General features: G+C 34.7%; 1 protein-coding gene across 17 annotated transcripts in view; it reads left to right on the top strand.

Moving 5' to 3' along the window:
* The window catches only part of ADGRL2 (adhesion G protein-coupled receptor L2), a 508892-nt gene that overhangs the window by 417485 nt on the left and 63901 nt on the right, over positions 1 to 27506 (top strand). For all 17 annotated transcript variants that reach the window (XM_032360956.1, XM_032360954.1, XM_032360955.1 and 14 more), the window contains one exon: positions 6032 to 6245. In XM_032360956.1, the coding sequence (XP_032216847.1) occupies positions 6032 to 6245 (214 nt within the window). The remainder of the gene's footprint in view (positions 1 to 6031; positions 6246 to 27506) is intronic.

Below are 27506 nucleotides of genomic sequence, written 5' to 3'. Positions count from 1 at the left end.
TTGATTGTCAGGGTTGCACGATGGATTGGATTATACTTTGTTTGCTGGGAGGCTCCCCCTCCCCCACCCCACTTTGTTGAAATAGAAATAGATTGAAAATACGACTTAGAATAAATGTCATAGTAATAGTATAATTAAAGGGCTTTAATTTGGGAATTTCTTTATGTTGATTATGTTGATTGGACAGTTTCATAGTAAGCTTAACAATCAAACACACTATTATTTCCTTTCCTGCTCTTCTTCCCCTAAGACTGGAAAGCACCCAGTACATCCTACTAACTAATTCCCCTGCCCAGGGTCTGCAGACCTGCTTCTAAGAGGCATTAAAGTAACATTTAAGGATATGAACTTAATGTATCTGCATTAATGTATCTCAAACCTTGATTTCATTCTTACTGGATGATATGATGATGGAAAAAGTAATTTTTCTGTGCCTCAGTTTCTTCCTCTTTAAAATGGTGATAATGGTAATATCACCTACCCCATACAGTTTTGAGCATTTTACTTGTAAATATTCATAAAGTCCTTTGAGGAGCTTCTTCAGATGTTGGGGATGAAGAAGGTGGCAAATCCTCTCCCAAAACAAGTATAAATCTGTACAGAATTGTGAACCACAACAATTTAAGGCTGTGGAAATGAACTAGAGCCAAATAAGAAATTGGGAAGCATTTATTTATGAAAAGATATACAACTTCTGGAATGAACAATGGAAGTTCAAAGCCTTCTAGCCTGGGGCTGCTCCTACCCTCCACTCCTTACTAAGTCTTTGTGCTAGTTTCATTAGGGCAAGGCTGGCCTTGAAAGTCAGTGACTGCTGCCAGAGAGAGTTGGCTTGATTTGGAGTGGAGGATGGAAACCCGTGCCCAGCAGTGTTGCCAATGAAAGTAGTAAACACTGCGGAAAACAGATGGGAAAGACTCAGCTCTGCTAGCCTGAGGTTGTAGTCCCTATTGGGGAGACTGGAGGGCCAGTCTGAAACAAACCCAGGGAATCTTTGAAATGAAAAGAGCCAAAGTTCTCTATGCATTCTTGACTAAGTGGGAAGCTACACACACATGCCAAAGAGATGTGAGAGGAGTTGGCAGAAAGTAAATAACTGAGGCTGACTTGGAAACTGCCTGAACCTTGCACACTCTCCCTAACACACACTCAGATCAGTCAGCAGAGGGTACAGACCTTGTTATGTGTTCATGGTGTTTAAGGTAAAGACTCTGCCCAATCATTGGCCCATCACTAAGCTATGCAGAGACAGGAATGATCCCTAGGAAGCCAGGCTAGAAAATGAAAATAAGAATTAAAATAACAATAGTGAGCAGAGACAGCAGCGGAAGAAGATGGAGGGGACAGATTCTGTAGCTTAAATCAGTCAAGATTCTAAAGAGAAAATAATTACAGTAGCAGCAATTCTCTGGGGAAGAAAATCTGGATCTGCAGTTGCTAACAGAATATTTTTTAAAATGTCTAGTTTCTAACAACAAAAAATTTACAAGATTTGCAGAGAAACAAGGAAATTGACCCATACTCGGGAGAAAAAGCATTGAGTAGAAACTGTGTCTGATGTAGGCCCAGATGTTAGATTTAGCAGATAAAAATTTCAAAGTGGCTATTATGAATATGTTCAAAGATTAAAGTAAAACTACATCTATATTAGAAAATTAAGAGGAAATATGATGGCAATGACTTAATAAGTATGTAATCTCAATAGAGAAATAAAAACTAATTTAAAAAGGCCTTGGAGAAATTCTTGGCACATATTAGTTATTATATCATTGTGTTGCAAATAAATTAACATTTTCCTTCCCTAATACAGATACCCAGCTTTATCTGAACCCAGAAATTGTGATTCAGTAGGTCTGAATTAGGGCTTGAAGATCTTTTTGAAAACATTTACCAGTTGACTCTGATGCAAAATCATGTTTGGGAATGACTTATATAGTCCTGGCAAGTGACTTAAAAAAAAGTCCTAAAAATACCCACTTTAAACACTTAAGAGTTACATCATATACAAAGGAAGAAAGTGTGGTTAAGAAATAGTAGCCATACCTGTAATGTTTTATTTCTGTGACTCAATATAGTAAGTCATTAACGTGTTGTAAATAAAGGAGTAAATTAATGTATTTGGGAATAAGATCTGTTCTGTTTTTTTTTTTTTTCCCCATCACATTTTCTTAGTGAAAATGTTGAATTAAAAAAATTAATATCAATGGCAACAGTTTTATTTAAGACCTTTCCAAAGCTTCTCCTGTGTACCATTGTTGAAGAGACTGAACCCACTCCTTGAAGTTTTTAGGAAAAATAGTGTGAAGTGGCTGAAGAAGGCACAGCCATTTACATTTTACTAAGAAATTAATGTGAATTTTTCTTGTGATCCCATGTTGGCCTATGTTTATTTTATCCCTTTGACTGTCCTTGATTAAAATAGTTAATCCAGAATGATGTCTGCTTATGATTTGTGTGAACCCTGGCTGCCTAGTCATCACATATGCTTTGGAGAATTACCTTGACAGTAGTAAGCTACAGTAGTAAGTACAGTAGTAAGCTGTAGTAGTAAGCTACACAGACAGTAGTAAGCTACACAGTTGTGCCATGACACATCCATGTTAGCCTTCTCATGTATGTTTATATTTTAAAGAAAACAGCGAGTAATTTATTACTCAGTTACTGCTTGAGAATGTTAGAATAGCATGTGTTACCTGATCAAAAGGAACTTGCCTACTTAGAATCACAGATTGATGAAATTTGATGCAAATTTGAAATGACTTTAATTCTTCAGAAAAAGAAATTATAACCCAGGAATATAAAATGTTTTTGCCAAACCCACAAGCCTCACCCAGACACACGTGCTTTAGTATCCCATGTTCTTGCCATGTATATTTATTTGAAGAGTGTAGGCTGTGCTCTCTTTATATTTATGGCATACTACACTACATTTCCAAAAATAGAATTTTCATTATTATCTATATGTTCTGTGAACCTTTCCCATAATTTTGTCCTGTCAAATTTACTAATATTCATTGGTAGATTTTCAGATTGTGTGAAAATTTATAAAATTATTATCAGTAAGGTGGCTTGAGAAGTCACACAATACTCTTCTGTTTATTGCCACTAAGAAGAGCGTGAGCTCAGAAGTCTGAGAACCTGTGTACATTATAGACAAGCCTGTAGTAATCCTTGAGATGCCGAACTTTATGCCTTAGTTTCATACTCTGTAAAACTGGTATTATAATAGTAACTTACTCCGTTGTTGATCTTGATGTTGGTTAGCATTAAAAAAGGGATCCATATAAAGCATTTAGCACAGTGCCAGAACATAATAATTAGTGTTGTAAATGTTAGCTATTATAACAAGTTTTCTGTGTTCCTATTTGAACTTCTGTGTTTCTGATTGGAAAAACAGGGTTTAAGTAAATGAAAGCTCACAAACAAATTACTCACCTGTCTTTATGTTAAACATTAATGAACCCCAGCAGTACCTAGAAAATAATTGGCAGAATTTTTTTTCTTTTTTGAGGATGGCATATCATTTTCACTGATTATAAGTGATTTATCTGTTTCTAAATGCTAACTGTTTTTATTTCCATGACCAAAGGAAATAGGTATTACAGAGGGGAAAGATTGTAATTATTTATGGTTTTAACAAACACCAGCTCGATTTAGCTTTGGTTTGATAATACTTGTTGGAATTACGTGTCACGTACCCACCTAGGCATTGGAATTATAAGAACTCTATCATCATAGTCTAGCAGGGAAGATATAAATTAAAAATGAATATGCATAGTACTGTGTGGTAACAATAAGCACTTTCATGAAGAAGTATAAAGTTCAATGGAAACAGGGGAGAGAGCAAGAATTTGTAAAGAACACTTGTGATTCAAAACAATAGACATTGTGGCATTTAATAAAGCAATATTCACTATTAAGAACTCATTTAGTTCTCTGCAAAGCGTAAGCACCATGATCTCTCTTCTCCAGAAGATTCTACATTAGAAATCGAAATTATTAAAGTATACAGATCTTTCTGTCCCTTTCCCTTGTTTTTTTTTTTTTTTCTTTTCTTCCTTACTTTACCTGTTTGGATGACTATAGCTAAGGTTTAAAAATCCTCTCACCGAATTACCGAAACAGCAGGACACTCAACAATGCAATTTCTTAAATATCTTTCAAAAGCAGAGAAAAATTAACTTAGAACCTTAATAACTGTAATCCTGCATACTATCAACAGCAACAAAAATTAAGGGCTTATTTTAAAAACCACAATGCTTCATAGTCAATCCTATATTTTTGACAAGTAGTGAAAGTTGTGAATTATGGCTCCTAGCCAGTCTTCTAATGTGTTCTAAAATTCACGGTACTTTCTAGTAATATGATTTATTCTCATTTATTAAGGAGTTATCATTACAAAATAGATATCTTTAAAATACTTTGTGTTTCAAAATTTTGTATGTTGCTTTTTTGAATTTCCACAAAGCTTTTGCCATTGCCCGACTTGGGGCTCGATCCCAGGACCCTGGGACCATGACCTGAGCCGAAGGCAGAGGTTTTAACCCACTGAGCCACCCAGGTGCCTCCATAACCTAGTTTTGAACTTGAAGTTCATAACTTGGAACCATTTACTTCTGAAGGTCAGGTTTTTTTCCTACAAAAAGGGGACATAAAGGATAACTTACGTGATGCAGAGTAATTAAAAGGATAGAGATAAGAAAAAATACTAAAATTATTGCTAGTCTTTTATAACAGGAATGTTTGAGATGGTGACAGGTTAGAAAATTGAAATACAAAATTGAGGCAATGCTGGAGAAGTTTTTGATACTGGTAGCTAACCATGCATGGGTAGAACACCAGCACAGTGAAGATGGACTTCACTCACTTATCTTTGTCCTACGCTGTGTTGCTACTTCATGGGTCCCTGGTTGGTAATTTAAAATCCTAATCTTTTATTCCATCTGCAGATTTTTTTCAGCACTCATGAACAGAAGGTGTCTGCACTCTTTCTAATACACCACACTTACATTCATATAGCATTTTTAATTGAGCACGGTTATGTACATGATCTTATCTTAGAGTCATCCAGGTAGGAAAAGTCACATCACAGGTGTTTCATCTCCGTTCTGTAGATGACAAAAGTGACTCTTAGACAAATTTTGCCCTTCCTGGGTTTTTTCAGCTTGTCAGACAGGGGGTGTTGACGCCTTTGAATGCCTAGCTGCTGCATGCGTCCATTGATGCCACTTTTAAATAAAGTGTCTATAAATTGACATAAGCTAATATGCCATAATATGTTGTTGTCATTGTATCTTTGGTTTTTTTTCTTGGAGGGGTGCAAAACTGCTAAGACAAAAGTATTTTTTAAGATAATGCTACTAACAGCAATTAATATGTCTACATTAAATGAGAAAGTCAAGTCATTATATACAGAGATTTTATCCACTGCCTAAATGAAGATTGTTTCTTGATTAGTTGTTCCATTCTGTATTTGTAAAACATCATTATTTATAAATCCATTGATTAAATTGGTCATTTTTCTTTGGATTGACTCAAAAGAGTCGTTTAGTTTCTGCTTGTGATTAGATTATACAGAAAATATTTTGATTGTGTAATTTTAAATTATGCAGGTGAATAGTTCAGCTAAAGATACATATTTAAAAAGATAAAAAACTCTTAACATAAGGAGTCAAAGAATTATTTAATGTGTGAATGGGTGACTTAAAAAACATACTTTTTGTGACACCTCTTGAATGTAGACATGAATCATATTACTTGAAATGCCTTGTTAAAATAATATATTTCAGGGGCGCCTGGGAGGCTCAGTGGGTTAAAGCTTACTCTGCCTTCGGCTCAGGTCATGATCCCAGGGTCCTGGGATCGAGCCCTGCATCGGGCTCTCTGCTCAGCAGGGAGCCTGCTTTCTCATTTCTCTCTGCCTACTTGTGATTTCTGTCTGTCAAATAAATAAATAAAATCTTTAAAAAAAAATAATATATTTCATAAATGTGTTGATTTTAATTTCTTTTTTCTTTCTTTTATTTTTAAGGTTTCAGCAGAGCAGCTTTACCATTCGGGCTAGTTAGGCGAGAATTATCCTGTGAAGGTTATTCTATAGATCTGCGATGTCCAGGCAGTGATGTCATCATGATTGAGAGCGCTAACTATGGTCGGACGGATGACAAGATTTGCGATGCTGACCCATTTCAGATGGAGAATACAGACTGCTACCTCCCAGATGCCTTCAAAATTATGACTCAAAGGTAAATACCTATGTGTTAATATCCCATTTTAGCTACTGCATCCAAACTGGTAAAATTATAATAATTCCAAAGTAGATGAATAGAGTCCATATCTCAGCCCATTTATTAAACTGAATGAGGCTTTTACCTACTAATGTTGATTTCTCCTTTTAAGCTTTCAATATTTAAATCTCAATATCATTTTTATATAGTTTGACATATCAGAAGGAATATGTAATAACTTTCTTTGATTTTTATATATCATAAAATACAGAGTAAGAATAATATTCCAAATGTAATCTTTTTTTAGGTCTTCAGGATTTTGGAATTTTTTTGTAACATTAAAAATATATAACTCTCTGGGTCTTTGGCATAATTGGTCCTTAATTTTTTTTTTAAAGATTTTATTTTTTTATTTGAGAAAGAGAGAATGAGAAGAGAGAGGTCAGCGGGAGGAGTCAACTCCCTGCTGAGCAGGGAAGCTGATGTGGGACTCAATCCCGGGACTCTAGGATCATACCTGGGCTGAAGGCAATCCGCTTAACTGACTGAGCCGCCCATGCGCCCTCATCCTTAATTTTTTAAAAAGGATTATTTAGGGTCATATGGGTGGCTCAGTTGGGTAAATGTTTGCCTTTCAGTGCAGGTCATGATCCCCAGTCCTGGGACAGAGTCCCTCATCAGACTCCCTATTCAGTGGAGTCTGCTTCTCCCTCTGCCTTTGCCTTCCCCCCGTTCATATTGTCCTGCTCACACTTTCTTTTTCTCTCACATAAATAAATAAAATGTTTAAAAAAAATTTTTATTTATTATTTTAGAACAGGGAGGGGCCGGATCAAAGGGAAAGAAAGAATCCTCAACCTTAGTCCCTGCTGAGCATGGGGCTCGATCTCACAATAGTGAGATCAACACCTGAACCAAAATCAAGAGTCGGTCGCTTAACTGGCTGGCCCACCAGGGCACCCCAGTCCTTAATTTTTTGATTAATATTTCGTACAACAAAAATGAGCAGAGAAAGTAGAGTTATCATACTTCTGTTGCTAGAGTTATATTTCTTACAACAAAAATGAGCAGAGAAAGTAGAGTTATCATACTTCTGTTGCTACATAGACACAACCTCCCCAGTTACTGACGCCCTGTGTTGGGGTGGCTCAGTTGTTAGAATAGATGATCCCACACTGATGCCTTATTATCATCTAAAGTCCATAGTTTACGTGAAGGTTTATCCTTAGTGTTGAGTATTCTATGGGTTGTGACAAATTTATGATGGCCTGTGTCCATCATTGTAGTATCGTACAACGTAGTTTTGCCCTTTTAATAGGTGTATGGTGATGTGTCATAGCTTTGATTTGCATTCCCAGTGACATGTCATATTGACCATTTTTTAATATGCTTACTTGCCATCATATATCTTCATTGGTGAGTTGTCTATTCGGGTCTTTTGTCCATTTTTTAGTCAATTGTTCATTTAAGAGTTCTTTATATATTTTGGGTAACAATTCTTTATCAGATAGGGTTGTTGGCAAATATTTCCTATCAGCCTGTGGTTTGTTGTCTTCTCATTCTCTCAAAACAGCTTTAAAAAAAAAAAAAAAAAACAGCAAGTTCGGGTTAAGAAAACAAATAGTGTGCTTTCTGTCTAACTCTCCTTCCATATATTTATCTCATTGATTAATATTATGTTTTTTAAAATGGTGTGTTGGAGTGGCTCCATAAGTTGAGTGTCTTGACTTGTTTTCAGCTCAGGCCATGATCTCAGGGATGTGAGATCAAGCCCGGAGTCTGGTTCTGAGCTCTCTCCCTCTCCCTCTGCCCCTCCTGTTACCCTCTCTCTCTCTCTTAAATAAATCTTTAAAAACAAAAAAAGATTTCTGAAAATGATGTGTGTTGGAAGGTGTGTTATAAAATTTAAAATATATAAATGATATCTCTTAAGGAGATAATTACCTTCCTACATATAGATAGAATACCAGAAAAACTGCTGAGAATGGATATTGCTTTTTCTCGGCCTTACTACAGAGCACCTAACTCCTGGCCTTATATTTTTCTCTTTTCTCAATTTTGCTACACTTGGCATCTTAATTAAAATTTTCTTATATATAAGATATTAAAATTGTGGTTAGTTATGGTCAACCGATACAATAATATCCTGCAGTTGTAGTTATTTGGAACACAGAAACTCTCTGAAGGAACATTTAAATATCACAGAGTTTATTATACATTATTGCTTTTGTATTTTGTTTACTAGGAAAACCCTTCATCTTTCCCTTCAAAGCCTTCACCCTTTTCTCCTGCTTCTTTTCCCCCACTGGACACAATATTTTGTCTAACTTTCTAGCTTATTTCTTAGTGTACCTTAAAGTAGAATAGCAAAATTTCTAGACTGGGGTCTGGTTAGTATAAGCAAAATGAAAACATCAGAAGGTGCTAAGAGGCAATGAAGAAAAAAAAAGTAGAAAAACTGTTTTTTAAAAAATCCATGAGAGGAGCACCTGGGTGGCTCAATGGGTTAAAGCCTCTGCCTTAGGCTCAGGTCATGATCCCAGGGTTCTGGGATCAAGCCCTGCATCGGGCTCTCTGCTCCGCAGGGAGCCTGCTTCCCTTCCTCTCTCTCTGCCTGTCTTTCTGCCTTCTTGTGATTTCTGTCTGTAAAATAAATAAATAAAATCTTAAAAAAAAAAACCCATGTCATAAGAATATGGGTACAAATTGCTGTAAAATCTTTGATTTCATAGAGAATAGGTATTGGCCATATTATAAGTAGCACATTATAAGTAATTTTTCTTTAGTGTTAATACTGGTCAAGATTTTTTTAAGAAACCAGAGAACAGATTTCATCAGATTTTTATTTTGGTTTCCATCATAACCAAAGATTTTCCAACAAAATGATTTAATTCTGGGGACATCTGGCTGGCTCAGTCAGTAGAACATGTGACTCTTGATGTCAAGATTGTGAGTTGGAGCCCTACATTGGATGTACAGATTACTTGAAAAAAATAAGATCTTTTTAAAAAATTGTTTTATTTTTAGTTCTTAAGGTCTCATTATTAAATAGTTAAGACAAAATCTTATTTGCATAAATGGTACTTGAGAAAGGTTTTTCAAATTTAAAACAGAAGTTCACTATTGTGTACCATTTGGAATCTGGTCTGTGAAATAAACTGTAAAAAATAACTCACCTTCTTTGGAAGAATGGATTCTGTGCTCCAGTAAATTGTAATAGAACAATTTGCACATAGTATTTCAAAATTTTGGGAACCGTCCATACTGGAGAGACAGTAAAGGCAGCCACTAATAATGGACCATTTATCCATTCTTTACATGTTGAGCTGTTTAATATTTGAACAATTTGGGCGCCTGGGTGGCTCAGTGGGTTAAGCCGCTGCCTTCGGCTCAGGTCATGATCTCAGGGTCCTGGGATCGAGTCCCACATTGGGCTCTCTGCTCAGCAGGGAGCCTGCTTCCTCCTCTCTCTCTCTCCTGCCTCTCTGCCTACTTGTGATCTCTCTCTGTCAAATAAATAAATAAAATCTTTAAAAAAATATAATTGAACAATTTAATTTAATTGGTATTAGATGAGCATTTAGAAGTAGGCCAGAGAGAAGTGGGAAGTAGAGAAATATGTGCAACTCTCTGTTTTTACAAAATTGACAAACAAAGATCAGAGGAGTTGGTACAAAGAGAAGGTTTGGAAGAGTTGGCCTTGAGGGGACTGTACATTGTAGGTAACTTATCGTTGTTTGTGGATGTCTACAGTTAAATACACAGTTCAATATCTAACAAAATGTGTAGGTCTACATCATATTTGTATCTAGTAAATATAATTACATTTTATAGAACATGTAGAAGCTAAGTTATTTTTATTGTTTCATCATGTTATAAAAGCAGGGCTGCATTTTTTATAATACTTTAAAAGGAACTAGAGTTTTGGGAGTATTTAATTTCTTTGGAAGCATACAGTTGTTCACTGTACCCTTATTATCAAAAGTTTCGAACAATTTATGATGTACTAGTGCAAATAAGGGGTTAATTCCAAAACTAGCTGTAGGACCCCCATTTTTACATTGTTGTATTATACTGGTGGCTTATAATTATTTAGTCAGCACAATAACAGTTTAAACAAGAACACTTTAGTGAGGAAGACGATGTTAAGTGAACTTAAAAAAGAGTTTCATAGTAGTAGCTTGTAAGTACTTCATTCTGCCTTTGTCAGAATATAAACCTTCAGTCTACCATACTTGACCAGTATGAAGTTACAAAAAACTGTAATAAAATATGCAGACAACATTTTTGCAGCTGAATTATTACTGAATAATAATTGAGTGCCCTGGGGTTTTTGTTTTTATTTTTGTTTTTTAAGTAAGCTTTATACTTACAACCTGGACATCAAGAGTCTTACACATCACCAACTGAGCCAGACAGGCACCCCATTGTTTAAGTATATCCCTGTTGTTTTTTTTTTATTGAAAAATACTTTCAGTGTTTACAGATAAAAAGTAAGAGTTATTTTTAGCAAATTCCTAATAATTTAGCAAATTTTCTATTTATAATTATCAGAAAATGTGATATTTGATAATATAGGAAAGAGACATTTTTTGCTCTGAGATAAGATAAATTCCTCTAGAAAGCTCTAATAAAAACCACTTGAAGTTTTCTATTAAATTTCTAAACTATAATGATGGAGATAAACACTAATTTCAATACTACTGAAATTAAAATATGTTTGTATTGTATTTCAAGGTTTTTTCACCCCTGAATGGAGGGTAAAATGGAGGTACTTTCTCCATTGTCATCACTTCCAACAGTTGAAAGCCAAGTAAATAAAGACACTTACAATTTTGGCTGTAGTGGTGGTAAAAATATTAATAATTGTGCTTCATCTTTCGCTTTTTATTTCCTATTCACTCAAAAGTGTGAAACCAAGGCTCTATATGAAACTGATAGTACATTTGTCTTATAAGTACAACAAATGGCTCATCTGAACAAGTGAGAAATGAAATTCGTCCCTAAAATGCTATGTATTTTAATAAACTTAATAAATTCATTAAAAATCAGCATGTGCTTTCTCTCTCTGACAAATAAATAAATAAAATCTTAATTAAAAAAAAAGGGACGCCTTGGGTGGCTTAGTCGGTTGAGTATCTGCCTTCAACTCAAGTCATGATGCCAGAGTCCTGGGATTGAGTCGCTGCATGGGGCTCCCTGCTCAGTGGGGAGTCTGCTTCTCCCTCTACCTGTTTGTCCCTTGCTTGTGCTTTCTTTCTCTCTGTCTCTGCCTCTCTCTCTCTCTGACAAATAAATAAAATCTTTAAAAAATAATAAAATAATGACCATTAAAGATAAAGTTATTAGCACTTTTTGAAGATAATTATCGTGAGATACCTTAAAAAATTGTACAACAGTTTCCGCTCTTTGCTTTCATTAAAACGACAGAAACAAAAAACTTTACTACTGTTCTGAAGTATTTGATTAATAAGGAAATTAGAATTTCCCAATAAAATCGGGTTTCTGCAGCCTTCAGGTACAATCTAGTTTTTAAAGTGATGTGCTGAATTGTATCTGCGATCATCTTCCATTGTCATTTATGGCTGTTTCTCTCTTCATGTTCTTCACTCTGAGAGCCTGCCCATTCTGATCAAGGGAGTTTGCTGCCTTAAACGATGCTTTATAATGTGCCCTTAAGTTTTTAGCACTTTGGTTTAGAGATCTGAAAGTAAATATGTACTTTTTTCAATATTTAATGTTAGTTGAATGGGCATGGGTAGGTGAGGTTTTTACATCAGATGAGTTACAGATTTAACTCATGCTACCAGACATGCGTCATTGTACTTCTATCAATGCAAAGAGGTTCTGAAATTAATATGTGTTCCCCTCAAGAAGATAGAAAGGATACATGCCTCAGTTTTTTTCTTACTGTAGGAAAGGTTTATGTTGTGTAATTGATTAAAAAATAGGCTGTTGTCATTTTGGAATTGCCCAAGGAGAATAAAGGACTGTCCTAGACATGGAGAACTAGTCTGGCTCCTTTAAACTTCTGGCCAAAATTTTAGCCCACATGTAGACCCAACTGGCTAGAACCTTATAGCATAACTGCATGACGTTTCTTATTAAATAAAGGTCAGTGTATTTTTGGTTGTGCTACCCATTTAAGTTTCTTTTGGGAGCAATTTTGCATATAAATGAATAGTTCAGCAAGCAGTTGTTTATACAGAATTGGCACTCACAAGACTAGTGAAAGAACATATAGATGAAGCAAACAAACGCAAAGTTGACAGTTGTTGGTGAAAGGATGATGTCATGCACAGAGGTTCTATAGTTAAAGCATGCAAAAACTCTAGAGAACACCTGAATGTAAGGGACGGAGGTAAAGTTGCCATCAAAGGAACCAGGACAGGCACAAGAAGGTAATGTCTCATAGAGCCAATAGCAAAGTTAATAGTCATAGCAATAGTAAAATAATAATAGTAAAGTATAAAAGATGTACACTTTTTCTTTTTTTAAGATTTTATTTATTTATTTGACAGAAGAGAGCAAGAGAGCACAAGCAGGGGGAGCAGCAGAGGGAAAGGGCAAAACAGGCTCTCCGCTGAGCAGGGAGCCCGATGCAGGGCTTGATGCCCAGACCCTGGGATCATGACCTGAGCCAAAGGCAGACGCTCAACCATCTGAGCCACCCAGGTGCCCTGCCAAGGTGTACACTTTTTTCTTATTGGTGTTGAAGATCTTTATTTTATCTAGACAGCGCATATAAAAGAATACATAGGGTTTTCATGGTAGAGTTTGAGAATAGAAATCAAGAAAATGGCACTTAGCCTTGCCTAGACTAGAAGTCACAGAGCCCCCAATGAATAAATACATGACCTAGATTCTTAAAGTAGGGGTACAGTACAGGGACTTTTGTCTTAAAGGGAAAGGATCTGCTTCTCGAACTTGGGTACAATTTCATTAAATGAAGCTAAATATGTAGATGACAAAACTTATTTCAGAGCCTAGATCTTTTCCATATTGGTTGGGGTGATGAAGATGAGCTCAAATATCTAGGAACCAGGTAATCCCTTCCCGTCCTGTATCCCATTCAGTAACTTTTGTATCCTCGAATTTCCCTTTTTTAAACCTATCAGTGTCCCAGCCTATTATCACCGAGCATAATTACATTTTATTTAACATGTCAACCCAACAGCAACTCAAGTGGTGACAGTTCCTTGCGTGTATGAGGATTCGAAGGAACATGCTATTATATATGTAGGTGCATTACCTATTCTGTTCCATGCCTCGTTCCATTGTAGTGATGAAGAGTGAGTTTCGGAAATGTAGTGCGTATTCTCAGCATGTAGTTAGAAGGCTCCATGGAAAGGACCAGCATACCTTAGTACGGAATAAGCACAAGAATCTTTCCTCTGCCTTTCTACCTCCCATTCTTGCTACCAGTCAGGGCACATAACGAGGGACCCTCTGTGCGGGTCAGTGGTGGGGACATATGTGATTGTTTCTATTTTAAGAGAGCTATTGAATAACATTGTTAGAACTGCTGAGGAACTTGGGACTCATCATATTCTAGTTCCCTTTCATTACATCAGGGAATCAACTGTCATTGCATTCAGTACATTTTGTCCACACTGCAGCATGTATTTTCTCCTCACTTGCTTTAAAAATATACTTGGGAAGGTGTGACAACATGATATCCCTCTTTTCACTTTATGAACCTTCAGAAAGGTTGAGTGATTTACAATAGGAACTGAAACTTCAATTCGTCTATACCTGGAATCTTATTAGCTAGTATCTTAATGGCATGAAAATTTATTATTAGTGATAACTAGTCTTAAATAATAATTCTGTTACCTAGGTTTTAAAAACTTGTTTCTGCTATTTTCAAGTACACTGGTAAGATATTAAGTATCTGTAAAATATTTAAAAGAGATACTTAAATACACACATATATATACAAATTTTCCTATGAGAACTGATGGAGATTGGAAGCTTCTCACAATTTAACCAAGAAAATCCATTAGAATGCAGTCACAGTTCTGCCAGTATTCTCTGGGAGACTTCATGATTATAGATTTCGGTATGGGTTTATTTTCCTTCACATACAACCCTCTCAACTTTTATATTGATCATTCAGCCTTTATAAAGAAGCTTTGTATCCAAGTCAGAGCTGTATGAGAGTTTAATTATTTTTCCTGTTTCCTGGTCTCTCTTTATAGTTATCAATACATTTAAAACCTGTGCTTCTAAATATTCATATCCCTTTTTTTATTAATGGAACTTTTTTAGAAGAAAAAAATAAGCCAATCTGCCTTTCCCCCTAATTTCATAGTTTGTAATATTTGGGGGTTTTGTATATTTTCTTCTTGCATTATTGTAAATACTGGTCAGGGATACTTTTCTCTTGTTTAGTGTATTTTTTCATTGAACCTATTCCTTCTCATAGGATTTAAGCCTGCCATTTCTGAAGAACTACATTCTTACCTTTGTACTGTTTATCTCAAGTGCTTTTATCTATCTGTGGTGTCAGATTTATCAGCCATTTGTCCATTAAGATGAAATGTATCTGGGGAAAATGAATAACTCAGATGCTACTAACTCATCATCTCTGTGCAATATATTAGGTTATTTTCTGTTAGGTGATGCATTTCCACTAATTCTTTTACTCTTGGCCAAGCTGCTTTAAGACTGCTAACTGAATTACAAGCATCTCTCTTTGGCCAAGGATTGGGAGGTTACTAGTATAGACTCTTGAACCTTAGTATAGGAATAAATAACCGTTAAAGCTCTAATTGGTCTATCTAATTGGACACACACTTTGCATGTCACTTACTGATGGGTATTTAAACCAAAGCATTCATTGTAGGAAGGGGAGACTGTTGGCAGTAATAAACATGAAACATATTAAACATTCACATTTACTGTGCAAGAAAGACTAATAAATTGTAAAATGGCTTAGAAGACAAATAATCTAAATATCCCTTACGACCCTGCTTATCAAATGTGGAAGAAAGAAACAATGTCACATCAAAGATTCTGCCCTACAGGGTCCTTTGTTTCTCCTTTTAAAATGAAAATTAGTGAAACAATTCTACTGGTTAATGAGGACTGAGAGAATAAGTGTGAATTGCCCACTTCTAGCTAATATGAGGGTTTTTTTAACCTTTTATCTTATGTCTTTTGGTCAAGGAAGCCAGGACCAGTTTTCCTTAGGACTAAACATTACTAACCTCAGTATTTCCTAAGGCTTATTCAGTGAAATAAGAGGTCTGAATAATACTTTAAAAGTTTGAATTTGATTTTTGTTTCGGATTCTGGTCAGATGAGAGAAAAGGGAAGTTAGTTGAAGTTAGTTCTCAAAAGGAAAGACATCACATTTCAATTGCTAATTTTGCTTCAGTTTTTATTTTTAGAAGTTGTCTTTATTTTGTGAAACCAAAGTGGAGAGGTAAAGAAATAAAATAAGAGCAAATGTGAACATTGTTTAGACATACAAATTTCACTATCATTGTAAATAATCTGTTCATAATGCTTTTCATAGTTTTAAGTATTATTTACTCCTGCTTTCTCATTTGAAAGATGTTTCTGATGAGTTTACAATGGTATCTCAATAGCACATACAATGTCATATACCTTGTAGTTTTTACTCAGAACATTCCTGACTTCATCACACTAAAATATCGGTTTCTATTTACAAAGTCAGTTTAAACATTAATTATGTTAATTGACAGAAACGAAGTCCAGTTTAGTGTTATATTACCTAAATGTACTACATAATCAATGTTAAATAACTAAATGAAAGCACACTGTATCTGCTTACATTAGACTAGCTTCAAATACCCGATGAGTACTTTGTTTTGTACGGTGTGATTTTTTTTTTTAGTGTATAGCTGTTCTCTGATGGCATATTACTAGTGTCATATAGCGTCTTTTTTAAAAAAGCCATACTTTAAACAAAAAATAGATACTTGGTCAATTATAGAGAATAGAAATGATATTTTAGTAGATTTTCAAATCAATACATAGTCACTGTTTTTTCTTTTTTTTTGGCTTTCTCTTACCACTCCCCACCAAAATGTCATAGCAAAATGCTACTGAAGTGCAATGTAATATGTATTTTCTACCATTATAAAAATAAACTGCGAATTTTAACTTCACTTAAGAATTTGGAGTTGTTTTTTGTATGTAGTGCAACTTCTTAACAGCATGTTTATTACCAGGAAATTAATACATGTATTCATAAAGACTTTGACAAAAATTCACTGCCTGAAAATACACTGTTGATTATTTAATATATTTTATTATGCAATAAATGAGAATAAAATACAATTTTGAGTGAAAATGAGAATCTTCCATTCTAACTTTCTTTTTTATTTTATTGAAATTCCTAAGTAAGAAAAAGAGAAAAACTTACATGTTATTTGGTAGAGAAAAAAAATCCTTAGTCTTTGTTTTATTCCAAATCCTTACTTTATTTTCTTAGTAGGAGATGAGGAATTCTGCTTTGCCACTCAAAAGCAGGTAGCAATTGTGAATCAATATCATTTATAATATATTCTAATGGCTAATTTTATCAAATATATAGAGAAAAATATTTGATATTGAATTATTTCAAAAGAGCTCAGCTGTCATTTATTATGGGCTTACTAATTTTTCTATATATCATATAATGAAATTATACCTGGACCATATTAACAATAGCAGCGGTAACAAAAAACACTGGTATCAATATACTACTCTGTATGTAGTCTAAAGAAAATTATTGTGGTTAATTAGGTTTCTGATAGCATTACAGATTTATCTGTCTTAGAGGTTTTAAAGACCTGTTCTTTTTACTTTTTACTTTTACAAATAAAGCAATTTAGTTATAGTTCTTAATGCTGCTTGCTATTCCACAGTAGGTTTGGACCTAATATTTCTGGTGTTTCTAGGAAAAATCAGGTTTTGAAGAAATGAAGTGAACGATTCTGTAGTCTTGATAAATTTCATATAAATCAGTCAAGTTTATTGTTTAATGCATTTCCCCGTTTTCCCAATATTCTTCACGTCATATACAGCCAACACAGACATGATTTTAGAACTCACATAAACAACACTCCCCAGGCCTTAGAGTGTCTGAAATGATAGTTACTCTGTATAAGCTGTCTTGAGATTATAGCAGTGGTCTTTTATTTTATTTATTTATTTATTTTTTAAGATTTATTTATTTGTTTGAGAGCGAGAGGAACGGGCATACTCCTCTCTGAGTGCAGAGCCTGACTTAGGGCTAGATCCCACAACCCCAGGATTCTGACTTGAGCTGAAACCAAGAGCTGGACGCTCAACCAACTGAGCCACCCTGGTGCCCAAGCAGTGGTCTTTCTGTTCATTTCTTTCAGACCAGAGATCTGTCATTGTTATTGAGCTCGCCTGTAATTTGTGAAAATACTACTGTTCCTAAAATTGGATTTACCATGAAGCTAAAGAATCTTAAATGTTAGAGCCGTTCAGTTGCCAGGCTCTTCTAAGACACTGCTGGGGCCCCTACCAGTGTGCTCAAAGGATCGTATGTTTTTGTAAAGTTTGCTGAAGTATGATATTTAAACACAATCTTTTAAGGGTTTGGTTTCATTCTCTGACTTCTTCTCTGTTACACTTCTCCTCATTTATGGTCACTTAGGAGTAGCCAAAAGCTACCAGGATTCTGTTAAGTCGAGGTTCAGTTGGTGATAAATTCAGTTTGGATTCAGTGAGGTATTTTTATGTTTCTGCAGACACTCATGTACAGTTTAGTTATTGCTAGCTGTTCTGGAGAAGAAATGGCCTCTAGAATTACTCCTATTATTCATTATATTGCCTTACTGATTGTGACATAAATGTGCAAGGCCAGATGTCATATTACAATTTGAATGTGTCCTATGGCACCTGAAATATGTGGCAAGTGGAGAAGAAATAATGTTTGAAATGTAGGGAGCCAGAAGCTAGTCTGTGGAATCTTTTCAGTTATTAATTGTGTTAAACAGTAAGTGGGGGATTTGGTTCTTATATATAACTAATCAAAACAGAAGTTCTCTCCTATGTATTCTTGGGGGAGTACATGGACACCATTTCAGGTATAGCACTTAAAATTATAAAGACAACATATTGTTCTGTTTTTCAGTGAGTATCAGATAAAATAGAATTTACCAGGATACCAGTATTCATGGGGCATAGGCTGTAGCAGTTCAACAAACACAAGCCCCCGTGACCTTGTAGGCATTCATTCACTTTATGTATCCAAATCATCAGTAATAAATAACAAATTCTGAGCAGCTGTTCTAGAGGAAAACCAAAATTATAGAAAGTGAATTTGTGAAATTGTTATGTATGAGACAATGGTAGGATTTGTGGTTAAAAAATTACTAAGGAGGGCGCCTGGGTGGCTCAGTGGGTTAAGCCGCTGCCTTCGGCTCAGGTCATGATCTCGGGGTCCTGGGATCGAGTCCCGCATCGGGCTCTCTGCTCAGCGGGGAGCCTGTTTCCTCCTCTCTCTCTCTCTCTCTCAGCCTGCCTCTCTGCCTACTTGTGATCTCTCTCTGTCAAATAAATAAATAAAATCTTTAAAAAAAAAAAAAAAAGATCCTTTTAAAAAAAAAAAATTACTAAGGAAAATGTCATAAAGGAATGCCGGCAATTAATTTATCAAAATGTTATTTCAGGTCTCTGGATTTTGTTGCTTGTGATACACGGTTGTTTTGTGATTTTTTTCTTTTCCTAAATAACTATTCACTTTGGTACCTAATTTTCTACGTGTAATTTTTCTGTTTGTTTATTTCGTTAAAGTGGTACACCTTAATTTGAGCTTTGGACCTCACAAAACTTGAATCTACCCCTACCATTTTTATTTATAATATGTTGATTTTGAGAAATTGGCAGTGTTCTACTTGACATTCACAGCTTGATGTATGCATTTCAGGACATTTCATTGTATCTTTTTTATTTTATTTCATTGTGTCTACATTATAGGCTAAAGATTTAGAATTTGGGATGAAAATGTGAAAAATTAAAAACAAATAAATTTATTAAGGGATATTAAGTAGATAAGATAATAAATGTTTTATATAAAACCTTTCTATTATGATGTAGGCTAAACGAAGAGAGTTGTTTTTTTTTTTTTAAAGATTTTATTTATTTATTTGTCAGAGAGAGAGCGAGCGAGAGCGAGCACAGGCAGACAGAGTGGCAGGCAGAGTCAGAGGGAGAAGCAGGTTCCCTGCGGAGCAAGGAGCCCGATGTGGGACTCGATCCCAGGACGCTGGGATCATGACCTGAACCGAAGGCAGCTGCTTAACCAACTGAGCCACCCAGGCGTCCCTAAATGAAGAGAGTTTTAAACTAAATGTGGTTTAAACAAATTTTTAAGAAATTGTACTAATAGGCTTTGCTTTTATACTTTTCTCCATTCTCCCCATTCCCCAATTCTGGAAGTTTCCTTTGCCCTCATCCCACAGTCCTATTATAGCCTTTATATGGAGAAAAAAAAATATATTTTTAAGTTACTTTTCTTTAGTAATTATTTCATGGGTTTCTATAAGATCCATAATCAAAAAACGTTTTAGTAAATCAAACCTTTTTATTTTTCTTAGTCTTGAAACTTGCGAAAACAATGTAGTAAGAAGAGGCAAGAGAAAGTATGCCGATTTTGCTAGGATATGTTATAATTTGTGGGGTTTTTTCCCTACATTATATTATATTATGACAGTCCTAAGTTGTTCTCATTGTTAATCCATGGATTTCTGTAGATATAATTTTAAAAATGTTTATAAGTAACTTTTGAAATCTGTTAGTGGGTTGTTAGGTGAATGAGACTATGCTATTTGAAAATGTGTATAAACAGGTATGTTAGACAGAAAGATAAATAGTGGTCATTACAAATACATTATCCGATAAGTTGATTTGAGACCTTTATATGTGCATTGCCATTTATTTCAACCCTTGACGAGTAGACCTTTATTAAGCTGTGATGATTACTGAATATGAAATGTAACCAAGATTATTTTTTTATTCAAATATAATTTAAATATTCATCAAAGAGAAGTTATGCTTGAAACTGACAGAGACTATTAACATCAAAAAATATAATTAACTGCATTGGGTATCATGAAGCAGAGTTAGCCAAATAGCCGAGAGGTCTAATTGCTCTAGAGTTTGAGAAGCAATGGTTTTATTTTTGCGGTAGCTGTGGAATTAATAGTAATGCGGTTGCCTATGTGGGCCAATTAAAAGCTGCCTGTTAAGGTTCATTGCTCTATAGGAAACCCATTGAATATCGCTTAGTAAACAGGATTGACATGTCAGGGTGTACAAGAAGATGAAATGCAATAAAATCTGTGAAAATGAGAAGTATCATTAAAAGAACTGTTTTTGAAAACAGTTCATTAAACTCTTTACAATAACGGTGTGGTAGTGGATGTTGTGGTGTGCCCTCAGATTCCCCATTCAGGACCGGCCAATCTTTCCCCCAGCCTGCTGTTGGACTCCCAGTGAGTCCCCGTCCAAGACTGCCTTGGGCTAAAGGGATCTGAAACCCTTCTCCCCGGAGACAGCCCTCACTGATTGCCAAAGTACAAAGGCTTGGCCTCCTCATCCTTTGCTTCATTTTGAGACAGCTCTGAAGGGCACTTTCCTAACTCCAGAGCTCCCTCCCTAAGGAATTTGTGGCGCCTTTGTTGCAGCCACATTAGACTCTATCCAATTCTGCTTCCCTGATAGTTCCAAGAGTACAGTAAGCCTTCCAGAGATCTCCACCTCCGATTGTGCTTCCCATGTTACCTAACCTAAGAAAGGTACTACTAATAAATATAAAAACAAGTCCTGTCAGTGGGACTGGGTACACACATTGTAGGAATACAGCAATTAAAAACTAAAATAGTTTTACTCCCCACAACCCCTGTAAACCCCCCCCCCCCCCATTACCCAATTCAGGTCTACAGATGGCATTTTATCTTTGTCATGTGATCCTTTTTCTTTAATAAAGGTAATATTCTGACCTTTGTGGTATTATTATGCTTTTTAGCTGAATGCAGAAAGAAAGCACTCCTGATTGAACTCAAAAGATTTTGCCTTGCCCAGGCTGTAGAGATTTAAAAGTGGGCCAACATTCTCATGGCATTTTGACATTAATGAGGTTATTGAAATGGAAAAGTTGAAGGGTCAAAGATAAGAATAGTAGCAAGCTTTTCTAGTGTTTCTTTTTCTTAATAGTGATATCAAATACACTTAGTAAATTGACTATGATTCCTAACATAAAATCTGTAATGTTATGTGTTAAGTGTAGAACTTTAAGGATTAGAATTTTTTTTTGCAAATAAAAATAATTCTAACACTCCCTAGCTATGAATTACACAACCTCAAATGCAGTTTACTAAATTAAGATAATATTACATATCTCTATAACTTTTATAAGATTTGTAACAAATTTTAAATAGCTTCATAGATCTTAATATGTACAATGTAATAAGGTATACATTGTGTCTTTAGTCTGCAGTGATAAAGATGGTTTCCTAGACATTCATTATTGACTATGCTCCCCTGTTTATATCTGTGGCCTAAGACGGCATGTCCGCTTTCAGAGGAGTGATGTTGCTGCTTCACAGCACACAGCCCTGTACTCCCAAGCCTGTACATGGTGTTAGTGGTATTAAAAGCTCTTGAGTCTAACATTTTATAGGTCACGATGAACTGAGCCTTTCAGACAAGTTACTGATATGAAGCTAATTCGGGCTAGGAGTATAACATGGAATGGAAGCGTCTGCCTTCTTTGTTTTTAAAAACCTACACAAACCATGTAAATCAGGAAAGTTTTAATTTGGTTTCTGTCATATGCGTATGGAACTATACTTCTGAAAATTATATTTTATCTTTCATTCATTGACTGATGCTCCCAGATAATTCCTGAGCTATATGATATACAAGCGAATGTGCCAAACTCTGTAATGGTATTTATGAACAACTGATAAGGATATATATTTGTAAGTCTACAGACAGATGTTTATGGAGTTAATAAATTGTGGAATAAGTCACAGCATTATGCACTGCATGTTGTCAGAGATTCTTAAAGCAGGCATGAGCCCCTCAAAGATGTAGTCTGGTGATGAAGATGAGATGTGTGCAGAAATAAGTATGATACCAAATCTCTCAGTACAATAGACTACTAAAAACTGATGGAGAAGGGAAAGTGATGAGTAATGTCCTGAGGTAGGAAGATGTGCTATATGTTGAGGGAATGCTGAATAAGGTCTGTTTTAGGGAGTTATTCAACTTCTGACCTCACCCTTTCAAACTTCCTATACCATGGAGCATCTCATAGCTTTCTTCTTTTGGGGCACTGTAAATTCTTTTCTTGTACTTAGGCTAAGGAAGGAAGGATCTTTCAAAGATTGTGTTCTTCATGTTTCTCAAAATTCTATAAAATATATTTTAAAAATTATTTTTAACCTTGTAATGTGAATATGGAAAATGACACTAGGGCTTTAGATCCTTTATTAATTCAGCAAGTGAGTTCACCCTTTTTATGGCAGAGAACTATAATGCATAATTTCATATTCATTGTTAATTTCCTTCTGCATATTGTTTGGATGTGGTATATTTAGGGTATTTCTATACTTTTAAAATTGTAGGTATTTCTATATCTAGACTATAGCAGCATATGTCTTACATTGCTGTTTCTAGTGCCAGAATCACAGGTGGATATAAAATTTTCATTTCCTTCCTCCCCTTCTCTCTCCCTCCCTCCATTCCTTCCTTCCTATTTGTCTACTTTCTATCTCTACCTATCTGTCATTTGTTTATTGTTTGATAATTTCTTGCCTTTGAGACTGAGATGTAGTAAGAGGACACTTCCCTTGATCTGTGCGCTTTTTTTTTTTAAGAGCACTTGGGTTAATATGCTGAAGACTGAATGCTTATGAGTAGGTGTTCAGTTATCGAGAATGCCATGAGCAATGCCTTGTTGCTTTCTTATCAGCTACTTCCTGCTGTCAGCTTGGCACTTATTTCAATAGAAAAGGATTTGCATCAAATGTAATGCCTTATTATATACAGCTAACATGGGGTTTTTAATTGTGCAAACACATGAGACTCCTGCAGTGATAGTCAATTTGATAAAAGGATTAGATTATGAATATTTTGTCATGATTAAAGATTACTTCTGATTTATCATAAGTAAGCCAGTGAAATTTGCCATATTTTTTATCAGTCAGGTGAGACTGCATTAATTTAGAGAGTGTATGAACCACACAGTATCCACCTCTTTATAAAGAGCCTCTAATGAATTTGATTATTTATATTCAGATTATAGATATTAAGCATTGTTTTTAGCTTTCTACACCTGCTCTACTGCTGAGACTAACCCAAGATTCTATGGTTCCAGCTTTTTGTCTGTATTAATTTTCATCTCTTGTCTTACAGAAAGTTAAGTAAACATCTATACAAAATTCCTACCTTTTTATTAAAGAAATGACAAGTGGTATCTATCAACAGGAATATTTTGAGTTGTCTCTTTGATTTAAAAAAAATAAACCCTTCATAAAATAATAGAGGAACGAGAATTCTGATATAGAAAGTATTTATTGAGTGAGTACTTTCTGCTGTTAACAGGACTAGGCATTCTGATGGATTTAAAAGAAGCTGGAGAGCTAATAATAGGGCATTGAATGAGACCTGGAAACCTGATGCAAATAAGTGCCTGGCACTCTTAGGGGGTATTTGGGAAAGAATGTAAACAAGAACTTGAGAAGTTTACCAGTTAATTCGAAACATGCAAGGTACTTGCTGAGTTAAATAAAAGCTAAAATGCAAAATATACAAGAGATGCCACAAAGCAGAATGTGATTAATTGCCAAATTAGTTACATAGACCATTCCTGCTATAGGGAGAGAGACAAAGATCACTTCAGGTGCCGTTAATCAGGGATGAATATAATACTGTTGACCTGCATCGTTGATGTGCTGGCTTTCTTTACACCTCCACCTTAGATACTTCTTAGATACTTCCTGCAAATGTGTGTGTCTCCCTCACACTGAAGTACATGGCAACGACTTGCATAGAGGCACGACTGAAAGATGGAAAACAAAAGTTTAGCAAACTAGTAGCCTATTGTCCTCAGTTCTAGAAATGTTCTACCTCAGAGACTTAAGGTCTTTCCAATGGTCTTCTTGTTAAGAAGAAAATAGTTCAAAGAAGTATATACAGATAGTTATTTTTGTGAGAATTCTGTTCTGATGCATCTTTCTAGATGAACAAGAACAACATAAAGAAAACACAGATAACAGTTTTTATGGGTGCAAAATTAAAAAGATAACTAATAGAAGCATGTTCATAACTTTTAGATTAATTATGTAGCACTTTATTTTTGGAATGAGTGTTTTCACTTTCTTGACCCTTTGGGGAAATGTTGACGAAGCATTTTCCCTGAATTAATTCATTCGTTTATTAATTTATTGATTTATTGATTCAAATCCTATTATTAAGACACTGCTCACTCATGCTTTTGCATCCCCTTTTATGCAAGGCCCTCCTATATTTTTGTTTATAAACTATGCCACATATTTTATTACTAAATATTCCATAAGTTGCATGAGGAAAATAAATTAATATAAAAACTATACAAGAAAAGTATATTTAATTGAAGATTTTTTATGAGAAAATAATAGTAGTGAAATATGAAAAAGATTTTATGCCAAAAGAATTCACTTCGGGTAAAGAATAGCAGTGCTTTCTTGCCTCTTGATCAAAAAACAAAACCCAGGCATGTAGAGTAGAATATGGTCATTTTAATAAAAAATGAAATACTTCTGAGTCATTTAAATACTTCAGCAAAAAGTTGTATTTAGTCTTAAGTTTTTTATAGATGGAAATTTTTTAAAAGTCATGCTATCAAGTCTTGTGATTTTATTTCTTTGCTTGCCGTTTGATTTGTATAGGAGTTCTGTGAACATTTGTTGGCTGTGCTGTAATCAAAGTGAGGTCTGTAAAAGCCGAAATTATATTAGCCATCAATTAGATTAGATACTCCTTTATTCTATATGCAGAGATCTACAATGCTGACCAAATGATGCCCCATCAAACATCTTGGGAGGCAGAAAAATGTATTTATGGCATAATTTTCTTGTTTTTCAAAATCACATCCAAACCAAGGGAATAATCTTTTAAGGTGAATTTAAAATTGCAAAGACAAAAATCTAGTTTACTCAGTGTTGTCCTCTAAAACTCCTTTTAGTTGCAGGTTCTTTTGCATTATTTCAAACTCTAATCCTCTGAGCGGGTAATTAACGGACCAGAAAAGCCATTTGTGAAAAAGAAGAGCCATAAGGGTGGAAATATTTCTTCACCGAATGATCTTTAAGAAGTAAATAATTACAAAAGAAAAAGATTTGGGATGACCAATCTAAATCTGAGGATAATTAGAAGGAATAGAGTATGAAAATCAAAATGCTTGGCATGTACAACAATTCTCGTATCATAACAAGACTAATTAAATATTTAGAAACCAAAAATCCCCTCACAATTTGAAGAAAAATAACCCACGACAAAAGGGTCTGCAACTTTGCAGATAATTAGCAAGGGTTATAGAAAGGAAAAACATCACAGATTGGCTCCAAGGCTCAGCAAGGTCATGTCTTATTACGCTGTGTCTTTTATATGGTCTGGTAACAAGTTTCTTGCTAATTTAATCTAACTAGGGCATCCCAAAGTGATTTCCCATTTCCCTTGTTAAAAATGTGATAGTTTCTGCAAATGCAAACTGTAGTAGGTTAACATTTTTATAAATAATTGTTCTTAATTGATACAGGTCATAATAATTTTTTGAATTATTAAAAGCAGAGGTCTTGAAAATTTGGACACAGAAGCTATATTTTTTAAGTATTCCAAAATTTTATAGTTTATCCTGACTTAAATTATCTTACTCTTTTCATTAAGTAGTTAGACCTGATGACCCTGTGAATGAAACTTAGTCTCAGTGGCATGCTTTGTAAATAAATACTTCTTATTTTGCTAATAAAAGCAAGCACATTTATGTTGAATGTGCATTTCTGCAAACAAGAGATTTTGTACTGGATTAATAAGGCTCTGAATGAGTCAAGCCTAATTTGCATTAAACTGACCCCAAGGTCCAGTAAAAACTGCAAGGAATTTCAGAGGTTTCTAAAACATAGTAAGTTGTTTTTAAGCAAATCAGCATTGCCATTTCAAATGCTTATTTTAGTAATTAATGTGGAATTTCTGAGGATTATTAAGTTTCTCAGATGCACATTTAACTTGCAAATAATGAAGTATGCAAACTGGTTATAATTCCTAACATTTTATTCAGACACAAAATGATTGTGGAAGGTATCACCTTTATGTTATTCCTGTTTTTAATATACTGAAAAATGGAATGAAAATATTTTAGACATGGGCTTAAACAGGATTTGACTGTGAAAGCTTTTGTTCACTTGCTGTGGGTTATCTGATATTTAATTATTTTGACTTTCTATTTCTGTTGTGTACTGTACACTTTTACAGCCAACTAGGTTTACGTTTATGTATTGATAGTACTGAAAGAACTTTACTTTGTGTTTTTGCTCTTGGTTACTTAATTAATCAATTGCCTTTTTCTATACCTTTTTCTTTTAAATACAGTTGCAGAGATGTAATCACGGTTAGTTTTTTGGGAATCAGATTGGTATTTAAAAATTTTGAAAACACCAGCATATTGGAAACTGAACAGAACAGAAATTGTTATTTTTTCCAAATTATGTATTCATGTCGTGTACCAATATTCAAGAATATTTTCCTAGAGATTCTACTAGTAACTTTTTTTCTGTAATTTAGCTTCGTTTCAGTGATTTCAAAATACTTCAACCAACACATATTCTGTAATGCTTTGAGTATAATGTCTTAACATGCCTAACAATTAAATACTATATGATGGATTGAAATCTACAAGAATGCACAAGTTACTAAATAAATTATGAGAACATAGTTATGTGACAAATGGGAACATTACTACAGAACACCTCTTCTTTTTCCATAATAATTACACACCATTTAGCTTCCTAATGTTATGTTTACCTAGCAATTAGTTAGGCTCACAAATCATCATTAATAAATATTTAAAGAAAACGGGACCCACTTTTCTTAGCTCTACAGAATAGAAGTTTAGATACTAAAAAAGCATTATACAATAAGAAAAGAAGAGGTTTGATGTGATATTCGCCTCAGTTTCCCTCTTTGATTTGTGTTGTTCATTGTCGCCTTTTATCTTGGAACATAGCTTCTTTTTATCCCCTCGGTTTG

Source organism: Mustela erminea, chromosome 10 (assembly GCF_009829155.1).
Source record: "Mustela erminea isolate mMusErm1 chromosome 10, mMusErm1.Pri, whole genome shotgun sequence".
NCBI lineage: Eukaryota > Metazoa > Chordata > Mammalia > Carnivora > Mustelidae > Mustela > Mustela erminea.
The sequence above is the reverse complement of the archived record's forward strand: the minus strand, read 5'-3'. Positions and strand labels throughout refer to the sequence as shown.